The sequence below is a fragment of the Chelonoidis abingdonii genome, chromosome 2 (genome assembly GCF_003597395.2).
Source record: "Chelonoidis abingdonii isolate Lonesome George chromosome 2, CheloAbing_2.0, whole genome shotgun sequence".
NCBI classification, from domain to species: Eukaryota; Metazoa; Chordata; order Testudines; family Testudinidae; genus Chelonoidis; species Chelonoidis abingdonii.
Genome location: NC_133770.1, coordinates 241,294,767 through 241,306,367, shown reverse-complemented (window position 1 = coordinate 241,306,367; position 11,601 = coordinate 241,294,767). Strand labels below are relative to the sequence as shown.

At 40.2% G+C, this 11,601-nt stretch overlaps 1 protein-coding gene across 2 annotated transcripts in view; it reads right to left on the bottom strand.

Moving 5' to 3' along the window:
* Window positions 1-2,024: 2,024 nt before the first annotated feature.
* SULF1 (sulfatase 1) overlaps window positions 2,025-11,601 on the bottom strand; it is a 155,836-nt gene continuing 146,259 nt past the window's right edge. The window contains exon 20 of one of the 2 annotated variants that reach the window (XM_075063067.1): window positions 2,025-2,992. In XM_075063067.1, coding sequence (XP_074919168.1) covers window positions 2,163-2,992 — 830 coding nt within the window. In that variant the 3' untranslated portion in view covers window positions 2,025-2,162. The remainder of the gene's footprint in view (window positions 2,993-11,601) is intronic. The other variant, XM_075063068.1, reaches the window with a different exon arrangement.

Here is an 11,601-nt window from a genome sequence, read left to right as displayed (position 1 = left end):
TCAAGAGTAGCTTAACTAAGCTGCTATAAAAGATAGGTCCACCCTCATCACCAAAGAAACACCATTGTGCAAGGATAGCATAAAGGAAAGGTGAGGCTACCAGCAAAACTTCTCTTTCACGATGGCATGATGTGCTCCATGCTGCTTAAACAACCCATTCCCAGCCTTGACCAAGATGCAGCCTGAAATGAAGGTTACTCTACGTGGGGTAGAGACAAATGTAAATTATAGGAAGACATCATTGGAATGGGTGGGGAAAAAGAGAGGACACAAAGGGGCTTGATTCGGCAAACTGTTACTCATGTGGGCAGCCATTAATCATGCCATTTGTCTCCTTTACCTCAATGGGAGTAAGGGTTTACTGCTTTGGGCACTAGCTACTTTGCAGTATCTCCTGTAGGGAAGATAGAGCCACAATCACCATGAATAATTTGTAACTATGTTTTCTAAGTTTTTTCTCCATCTGTGGCTGGATTTTTAAGACAATACATATAATTAAATTAGAATGATTTTTAAAAAGCAATTTTACTATGAAAACATGATGATGTGGATGTCTCTGAAGCAGGTAGAGTAAAACACCTTTTATTTCAAGAAATATTGCTTCTAGACTTCCCTGAAGCCAGAATTGTTCTATAAAAGTATCACAGAAATATTATACAAGATTTAAAAAAACCCACAGTTTTTATCCTAATAACTAGAAATCTATTTACAAGTAGCATCATTCATGACCATAAATACGTTTGTTCTGTCATTCAGCCCATGGCGCATACATCAGATACGTAGCGAGTTAATTTTAACATATTCACAGGGTCCATCATAAAGACTGCTTCTTAAAATTATTAAAATCCTACTAAAAGAATCTGCTTTTGAAATAGTTCAACTTAAACACTTAAAGCAAAAGAACATAATTTTAACCTGCAATGCTTGAGACAGATTAAACAACCCACTAAGCTAAATAACATATACCATAAGGAACTTTAGTGTGAATTGGACATGGTGGAAATACAGCTATGAGGTGATTCTTTTTATTTTATTTTCTACATATGTTAAAAAAAACCCAACTAAGATAGATATTAAGTTACCAACAGTACAGATTTTCAAAGTCAATTTTGTATTATTCTTAAAAAAATTAAATGTTTGGTAAAATCCAGGGGAAAAAAACACCAACCCTTTAGAAAACATTACAACAACAACATAGCTCTGGCTTACGATTTTGACCACATGTGCCTTTTGTATCTAAAATATGTAACTCTCATATGATTTTACCATTCTCTTTAATGCCTTTAAAAAAACATTTTAAAGTCCCAAATTGATGACAATACTTTCTGAAAATATCAAGCTATTGTCCAGACTAATAAAATAAAAAAATGGCGACAAACCATATTCTACTCATATACACCTCTGTAAGGATATCAGCAAAAAATCTAGAAAAATTCATGGATTTTTTAACACTGATGGTAGCAATATGTAGGGAAACAAGCCAGTTTTTTAAAATCCTCATACAGCGAGCTTTCATTAGCTATACCTTTCTGAAAGTCAAGGCAACAAAACATGCACTATTTTCTGCTAAAATAATATTCGACCAATCTGTTTTCATAATCCATGCTGAATATCTCTTTCCTGTCAACCCATTTTATTATTTCACAATTACGTGAAACAATGAGCAAACTAAGAAGATGTAAAGGATCAGATTAATAAATGGTCTGGGAGACAGATTACAAAAGTGCAATATCATTTTACTCAAAAGTGTGACAAGAAATTCCAGTGGTTAAAAATAATTTATCAAAAAGACATTATGCAGATAGCATAGGTGACTGAGACATTCATTTATGTGGGACCTTTTGGCAACAGAAAAAGTAACTCAAAGGAAACTTCAAGGAAATCATTACTAGTCTAGGAAGTGTGTGCATCACTGCACTATAAAGTTAACACTGTTTCTTTTTTAATACTGTGGGAACTTAGTTTCTCAATTATGGAAAATTAATGTGCAAGTATGTGTATGTGTATATATGAAATAAACACACACACACACACACACAGTGGTGGGCTCATTTCAGCTGCAAAATGTATCTGCAATAAACATGGAATGTCAGTTGTCGTGGTTACCATTACTAGTTTACTGATCAAAAATAAAGAGGCCCATATATGGTTTACAATTTGATCTATTCCAAGGAGAGTGGAGATGAGGCACTGCCTTCTACATTTAGGATTTGTGAAGTCTCTCCTTCAAAGTTATGTTCCATCTTTTCCAACATAGTCTCCATTTTCTGAGCCCTAATAGATGGATCCCTGATGGAGACATTTACAGCTTGATGAACAGTGGGTTCATCAGAATTTACAGGAAGATATATCTGATCTTCAAAAATATCCTCCACTGGGTCACTGTCCTGGTGAGAGTCCTTCTGAAGAATGCTAATTGTCTGTAGAATGAAGCTATGCCTGGCCTCCAGCTCTGTCAAACCGTTTCCACTTAAATCCATTTCAAAACTGTCTAACTCTTTATCCTCCAACCACTTTTCAGCTTGTTGATTTCTCCAGTTTGCAGAATTCAAACTACTTTTCTCAGGAATATCATTATTTAATTCAAGTTTCCTCACTTGATTTAAAATTACAGTGCTCAAAGCTAGGGCTGCCAAGTCAGTTGGCACGATAGGCTGCAGCTCTTCTGCTATCAGACCACTTGAGTCTTCGTCTGACTCAGCAGAGGTCAGTCCCCCCCAGGTAAATGATATAGGTGATTCATCCACGTACCCATTGTTTTGAGCAGTTTTAGTTTTGTCTGTTTTATTTTGCTCATAGTAACTGTTCAGCAGTGCAAACATTCTATCTAGATCCTTCAAGTAATTAGTCCAGTCATCCAGACTAAGTCTATAGTTGTATCTGTATTCGTACAAACTTTCATTCACACTGTATAAATCTTCCAGTCCTTGCCAGTCGATGTCCTCAGTGAAATTTGGCAGTTTAGCCTTCCCATCCATCCCATAATTGTCCCCTGTTAAAAGAAAGAGAAAGGTCTGATGGGGACCACCACCTTAGAAAAGCATGTAAAGCTTCCACGTACATTTCTTTGCTGTTCAAAGTATTTAAAAGCAGTAACCATTCCTAACATACTTGGCTAATGAGTATTGCACTCCACATTTTCCATCATATCAGTAACTCGGCCCTAAAGGCTAAATTCTGATCTCCTGTGTGCACATGACTCCTACTGAGCAGAAAGATACACATTCTTCAGCTACTCCTATGTAACCACAGTGAAGTCAGTAGGAGAGCATGGGTGTAACTACGAACAGACTCTGGCCCAGAGGGAACTTTGTGCATACAGCCAAGGCCAAATCTGCTGCCCCCCAACCCCCAGATACTACAGATAGAGACAGAGAAATTGATCCAATAGACAAGCAATCCATTCGTCTTTCACAACTGTCACAAGTCCCTTTAAAAAAATTACCCACGTTGGAATGGGGAATGAACAAAGCAACAATAAAATATAAATGGTAGTTCAATCCTGCAAGTCTTCAGTGAGCCGATCTTCCATGAAACGAATGGGAATTTGATGCATGGATATTTGGTGTATCTTGTAAGAGCTACCACTTCACACTAATTGGCTGAATTCTTCCTTCAGATAAACAAGAGGAAATTCTCTTTAATAAACAGCAGTTATAGATACGCTTAGAAGGATGTGATTTTAAAAAAAATCTGTAAATGTCCATTTCACAGCCCATCCACGAAAAAAATATTAATCAAAATTCACAGAGAGGCAATGTAATAAAGATACCGCTTAAGACTGTGTTAGAGATTGATTCAAGGATATTTGCTTTGTATATTTTGACATATGATTTTGACAGTTTGTGCTTTACGTGTTACAAAGCTTTAACTTTTTGACTCTCAAAGACTATAGTCTTTAAATAATTATTGGGTTGCACCCTCTCCCCTCATAATTTCCCTCAACTGTGAACATTTAAAATCAATAAAAATTGAAAAAAAAACCCATAACCATCAATACTATTCATCCATATTATTAAAAAATAGAATTCTGCCAAGGCAAGTTATATGGGATTTTTTAAAAAAATTTATTTTGTAAGCATGAATCTCAGTTGACAAAAGGCACAGAGATGAAAAGGCTTTGTAAAAACTCCTCAGGCGAATTCAGTTATAGGACTAAGCAATTTTAAACCAGTAATTCATTTTGTGAAAAAGTATTCAGCATATAACTTTAGTGGGGCAGCAGTTTAAAGTTGTTTTTATTTAAAAATCTATATTGCAATGTCTCCTTTTTTTTTTTTTTTTAAATCAAAGGCAAGTCTACACTGGAAATGCTGCAGTGAAGACACTATTACACGGATGTGAGTGTTTCTTCTGGTGGCATAGTTAATCCACCTCTGCGAGTGGTGGTAGCTATGTTGATGGGCGAAGCCCTCTTGTTGAGATAGCCCTGCCTACGCCAGGGGTTAGGTTGATATTACTGTGTCGCTCAGTGGTGTGGATTTTTCACATCCCTGAGCAATGTAGTTATACTGATGTAAATTTATCGTGTAGACCAGATCTAACAGGATGCTTTGGCCAGTAATACAGGTCTGATGCTACACTCCTTAGAAAGAAAACCATGAACATCCACAGAATCTTGCCTGGGCAAGGAGTGTCGTCACAAGTCCATAATCAGTAAATCAGATGGATTTTATGTCAGCTCATCCAAGAAAAAAAAAAGACAAAACATTAAGGAAACCTTTCTCTGAAAGTATTTGACTTGATCAAAGTTCCCAAAACATTTGTATGCTGTAAAATGTATTACCCAAAGTGAGTGTAACGGAGCATGACATTTGTTTTATAACATGTAACATCCCTTATTGATGGGAAACTCTAACTCATTATATTTGCTACAAATGCTCTGTTCTACTCAGCGGTTTAGCCCAGAAGAAAGAATACAGAAAAAGATAAAACAGACAACGGAAAATTCTTCCAAGGAAAGCAATGGAAATGCCCTCGCTGGCAAGTTTCAAACAAAATTTAATAATGAATGACTGAAGATGGTTTACAGAAACTCTGATCCTACCACACTGTGGGTGAGATGGACTAGATAACATTTTAGCAGTTCATTACAACAACATATATAATCCAGTAGTTTTATTTAATAGTTTTAATCCACTTTGGATCCTCCCTGCTGCTAATGATCCTTAGTCAATTTATTTCTTCTACTTTAACTTGTCCTTTCTGTTATTCACAAGGCTAAAGTTGGTATGTTATTTGTGGTGCCAGCTCCTTATGAATGGTTCCCTGTTCCTTATTCAAAGACGAAAATTATTTAAAAATATATCAATATAAGATTCAATTTTTAGAAATTCCATCAATTTATTGAATGTGATAAAATTTAAATGACTAAGCACCTAATTATTTATTAATTAATTAAATACGTAAGAAATTGGGTTTTGACTGGCTATACATGACAAAATAAGTTTCAGGTCACCCCAAGTGAGATACCCTTGTGACCAGCTTGTTCTGAAGGAGTTGGGACATGTTACTCTAACACAAAGCTTTATACTTGTGCAATTTGCTGTGGAATTTCATATCCCCAGACCCACATCGATATTGTGGATGATGCTTTGATAAGTAAGTGATTTTTGAGTGGCTGTACATGACAAAATAAATCTCAACTCACCCCAAGGGACAAGTCCCCATGACTGTTGTACTCTTTTGAAGTAGTTGGGACATTGCCACTAGCTGACCCAACTTCTGTTCCTGTGCAACATGCTGCATCATGTCATGCCCTCACTGCATTTCCATGATGTACACAGGGCTTGAATAAGGAGCTGGGTTTTGACTTGATGGACATGACCCAAGTAGTTTCAGATCACTACAAGTGGCATGGCTCTGTGACCATCAGATTTTTCTGAGGGAGCTGGACATGCCAACTCCCTGGACCAAATCTTTGGTTCTTGCACAATATGATTCTTCACAACATCCCCCCCCTCCCTTTGACTGCTATTTCATTGTGAAGAGATGAGGATATTCCACTTCCAGTGGTGAACATTTAGTCCTAGTCTGACAAATACATTACCCCAACTTTTGTGTGTTCTTTGTTAGCAAACATACAATCATGCATGTAAAAATTATCAAAAGTCAATATTCAGCCAACTTGTTGCAAATCCAGCTGCGATGTTTTAACAGATTATATGATAGTCTCAAATTAAGAAGCCTTTAGGAACTTTGGTTTGTTGTTAGATGAATTAAGAAAAGGGAAAATAAGTAAATGTACTGAAATTTGTTACTGATATAAAACATTTGTTATGATAAGTATGGTGTCTTTTGCTCATTACACAACAAAAATATGAAGACACTGCGTGGGCACAGCTGGCTCCCCAATAATCATGTTTATTAACTATATGCAAACATACAAGGCTTGGCTTACATACAAGCAAACATACAAGCATTCTGCTGCTCTGAGTGATTTCGAAAACAATAAACACCAATAGAGTGCTTACAGGATACTATCTGATTTCTGTATTGAACCAACTAATGCCTTTAGTGTTGGCGTGAGATTCATACAGCATAATGTGGCATGGTACACTTAAATGGAAGTTGGAGAATTCTGTCCGTGGTTAAAATATCTCCATCTCCTTTTCTTTTTAATTCCAAAATTCTCCCATACTGTAGTAATGTGAGCCCCGAGTTTGACCAAGTTTTTGGAAACAAAATGGTTGCCAGTGTTGTATATTAACCCAACATTTTTGCTTTAATAAACTCTATTGTTTATGCAACTAATTTTGATGACTTCTATAGAATTAATCCATAGTTGAAATGTTATTTGAAATACTAATGCTATATTCAATTTACTTGGAAAAGAGCTACAGCAAGGGACCATGAAGGATTTTTCTGGGGCAGGGGCATTTCATTTTTATCTGAACAGACAGTGAATGATATTTGAAAAGATGCAGGTGACTCTTTAAGCCACATCCCCTAAACTGCATCTTGTTTTCTTTCAAGTAATTTGATATCCTTACAGAAATCTCTGATGGAAACAGTTGAGAAAATTTTGAATCTTTCTGTGATCAGACTTAACTGCGAGTGTAATGAATAAGAGTCACCATTTATGAAATGATGTACTCACTTGATAATCTATTTCATTTTGACTCTGTGATTGTAAACCAAGAAAAGAAGTTGCTGTTTATGATAATACAAATAGTTCAATGAATTGAGCAATTGTTGCTGTTAGTACTGGTGACACTTATATTTAAGTATTCCTATGGATTGGTGTGATAAGACCTTATTTTGCACAGAATGGAAGTTTCCTCACAAAATGCTGCACATAATTGCTGCAAAATTTGGTGCTGCTTGCCTCTCCACAAGAAGGTTTTCGTGGTCTGTAATCCTGATACAACCAGCTACTGCACCAAACATCCACATAGAGAGGAAAGCGAGATTAAGAGATTTTTAGGCCAGAAAAGACCATCAGATCAACCAGTCTCACCTCCAGTATATCACACAGACTTTCATCCAGTTATCCTGTATTAAGCCCAGTAATCATATATGCTTGACTAAAATATATCTTCTAGAATGGCATCCCCTCGTGATTTGAAGACATACAGAGACGGAGAATCCACCATTTCCCTTGGCAGTTTGTTCCAATTTATGCCTAAATTCTTTATCAGCCAAACTGCCAATGTCATCAAAGAATGAAACAGGGTTTGTTTGACAAAACCTACTTTTCATAAAACCATGTTGACTGGAATTAATTATATTCCTATTCTTCAGCAATTGAATCCAATATCAGCTTTTCCATTATTTGACTGGGATTGCGGTCAGGTTAACTGGCCTACAGTTACCTAAATCATATCACTTGCACTTTTTGAACATTGGCACAACATTACCACTCTTCCCATCTTGTGGAATGTCCCTGGTATTTCAAAAACTATTAAAAAATAACATGGGCTGTCCAAAGATCTCTATAGCCAATTCTTTTTGGACTCTTGAGTTCAAGTTATTAGAGCCTGCTGACAAGCTAGAAAATAGTTCATCAGCCTCACGTGATGTGAATACATCATACTGCTTCTTTTCAAATACCAAACAGAGAACACTTTCTGCATCATTATTAACAATTTACCATCTCCATCTAGTAATGTGCCTATACCCCTATGCCATTGATAGGATTTCTTTAGATCCCAATATTCTCCTCCTGGACACCAGTTTGCATTTCATACACCAGAAATATATTTTGCCTTCTGGCAGAAAGGGCAACATAGCACACTCAAGGCAGGTTGCAGCAGTTGTTCCTTCATCACCCATATCTTGTACCTGGTGTGGAGCCATACGTAAAATAGAAATTATACTCTCTCTCTGAGGCCTGGTCTACACTACGCATTTAAACCAATTTTAGTAGCGTTAAACCGATTTAACGCCGCACTCGTCCACACAACGAGGCCCTTTATATCGATATAAAGGGCTCTTTAAACCAGTTTCTGTACTTCTCCCTGATGAGAGGAGTAGCGCTGAAATCGGTATTACCATATCGGATTAGGGTTAGTATGGCCGCAAATCGAAGGTATTGGCCTCCGGGCGGTATCCCACAGTGCACCATTGTGACTGCTCTGGACAGCAATCCGACCTCGGATGCACTGGCCAGGTAAACAGGAAAAGCCCCGCGAACTTTTGAATTGCATTTCCTGTTTGGCCAGCGTGGAGCTTTGATCAGCACGGGTGGTGATGCAGTCCCAAATCCAAAAAGAGCTCCAGCATGGCGGCCTGACGGTCAGAATACTGGATCTGATCAAGTTACGTGCGCGACTGGTGGTCGTGCGGACACGCATGATGTGTATGGTAGGGTGCGCGAGACAAATTCTGTTCTATCCACAGCTCCGTTACAGAAGACGAAATGAGAAGCATTTTGAAAAAAAATCTCCAGGCTGTGATAGACAGAGGCCACAGCACAGTGCTGTGTGACAAGCGTAACGGAAAGGCAAAGAATCAAATGGACCGCTCATGGAGGGAGGGGGGGTATGAGGACTCCAGCTATCCCACAGTCCCCCAGTCTCCGAAAAGCATTTGCATTCTTGGCTGAGCTCCCAATGCCTGTAGGGTAAAACACATTGTCCAGGGTGTTTCAGGGTACGTCTACACTGCCACGATTATTTCGAAGTAGTTTAAACCGATGTTACAAAACCGATGTTATAAAATCGGTTTTGCGCGTCCACAGAGCGATCAAAAAATCAATTGCTTATGTCCATGGTCCAAGGCTACCATCGATTTCAGGAGCGGTGCACTGTGGGTAGCTGTTCCTCAGCTATCCCATAGTTCCCACTTCCGTGTTGAGAGCACAGTGCCTGATGGGGCAGAAAACATTGCCCCGGGTGGTTGCTGGGTACAGCCTCACCCCTCCCTTTGTGAAAGGCAGCAGACAACCCTTTGGTGCCTTTTTCGCGGAGTGCATTGAGGCAAACGCCATAGCACAGCAATCATGGACCCTGAGATCACAAACGGTATTCTGACCGTTGTCAACACCTCGCGTACTCTCGTGCTGACTATACTGAACAATGAACTGCAAAGGCAGGAGGAGAGGAGGAGGCAGCTATTGCTGAGCGGCGAGGACAGCGATGACGAGATGGAGCAGAATTCTCCATAACGCTGGCCCAGCGTTTTGGAGCTACTGCTATTAACGGGGCATCTTACTACCCATTGAACGCCGAATTTGGGCACGGGAAACAAGCACAGACTGGGGGACCGCATTGTTTTGACGGTGTGGGACGATTCGCAGTGGCTGCGAAACTTTCGCATGCGTAAGAGCACTTTCTTAGAACTTTGTGACATGCTTTCCCCTGCCCTGAAACGCCGTAATACAAACATGAGAGCAGCCCTCACAGTGGAGAAGCGAGTGGCAATAGCCTCTGGAAGCTTGCAACACCAGACAGCTACCGGTCAGTCGGAAATCATTTGGAGTGGGAAAATCTACTGTGGGGGCTGCAGTGATGCAAGAGTTAGCCAAGCATGCGTAAGGCGCTATGAAGAGTTGTGACTCTGGGAAACGTGCAGTGATAGTGGATGGCTTTTGCTGCAATGGGTTTCCGAACTGTGGTGGGGCCATAGATGGAACCCATATCCCTATCTTGGCCCAGAAACGAGGGCACCCAGTACGTGAACGCAAGGGGTACTTTTCAATGGTGCTGCAAGCACTGGTGGACACAAGGGACGTTTTCACCCCACATCCACGTGGGATGGCCAGGAAGGTTCATGACGCTCGCGTCTTCAGGAGCCACTAGTCTGTTTAAACGGCTGGCAGCAAGGGAATTACTTCCAGCCAGAATAACCGTTGGGAAGTTCAACATGCCTATAGTTATCCTGGGGACCCAGCCTAACCCCTGTGCATGGCCATGCTCATGAAGCGGCAGGGTGGTGTCAGGAGCGTTCAAACTGGGGGCAAGTGCGGATGTGGAAATGTGCATTTGGCCGTTTAAAGGTCGCTGGCGATCATTACTTACTCGGTCAGACCTCAGCCAAAACAGTTCCCGCTTGCTATTGCTGCTTGCTGTGTGCTCCACAATCTTTGGAGACTAAGGGGAGACATTTATGGCTGGGTGGAGGCTGAGGCAAATCACCTGGCCGCTGAGTACGAGCAAGCCAGAAGACCAGGGCGATTAGAAGAGCACACCTGGAGGCGCTGCGCATAGAGAAGCCTTGAAAACGAGTTTCAGCACGGCCCAGGGTACGGTTGTACTCTGTTTGCTTCCCCTTGATGAACCCTCCGCACTGATGGACTTATTAGTGTAAGCAACCCACCCTCCCCTTTTCATTAAAGTTGGCGAAGGAAATAAATTCGTATCGTTTAAAAAATCATTTATTATTCATTAAAAGTAATTATGCATCTGTTTAAAAATCATGAGTTTTTCCTTACTAGATTTCCCTGTAAAGCAACCCACCCTCCCCCTTTCGATGTATTCTGTATTACAAAGGAACTATAAAAAAAAGGCAGAGAATTAGGAAGGTGTCCCTGACTGCTGTGCTTTGGAAGAGGGGGGAAGGGAAAGGCTACTAAGCACATTGTAGAGTAATTACAGCCTTTTCCTTGAACTCTGCAGGGGTGTGGAGGAGTAGGCGGGTGCAGAAAGCCTTCCACCACGCGTTCTTACACGTCTGGGTGAGGGAGATATGGGACCATGGGCTTGCAGGGAGGTTATACAGGGGCTGCAGTGGCACTCTGCTACTGTGCTGTTCTTCCTGAAGCTCTCCACCATGCGTTTTGGGAAGGATTTCAGTTTGAGAAGCAAGCAGAATCAGCATTGCTCCTCCTCAACGCTGGTTCCCCCTTCACCCTGCCTAGCCCTCTCAGCAGCGTTTTCACGGCATCTTTTCCTGTAACTTTTTGCTACCACATCCTCCAATCATATCGTTTATATCCCTCTCATTGCGTGTTACTTTCAATAATTCTGTGAACATTCCATCTCGCGTACTTTCTTCTTGTCCTCCCCCGCCGGTGATTCACAGCAACGCCTCCGGATGGCAAATAGGGAAACCTGTCAGAAGAAAGTTGTGCAACTGCATGGGGAAGGCCACACCAGGGTGAATAAGTTAATGTTTGGAAAAAAAAGATACCCTTTTACAAGACAATGAACGGTAAAAAAT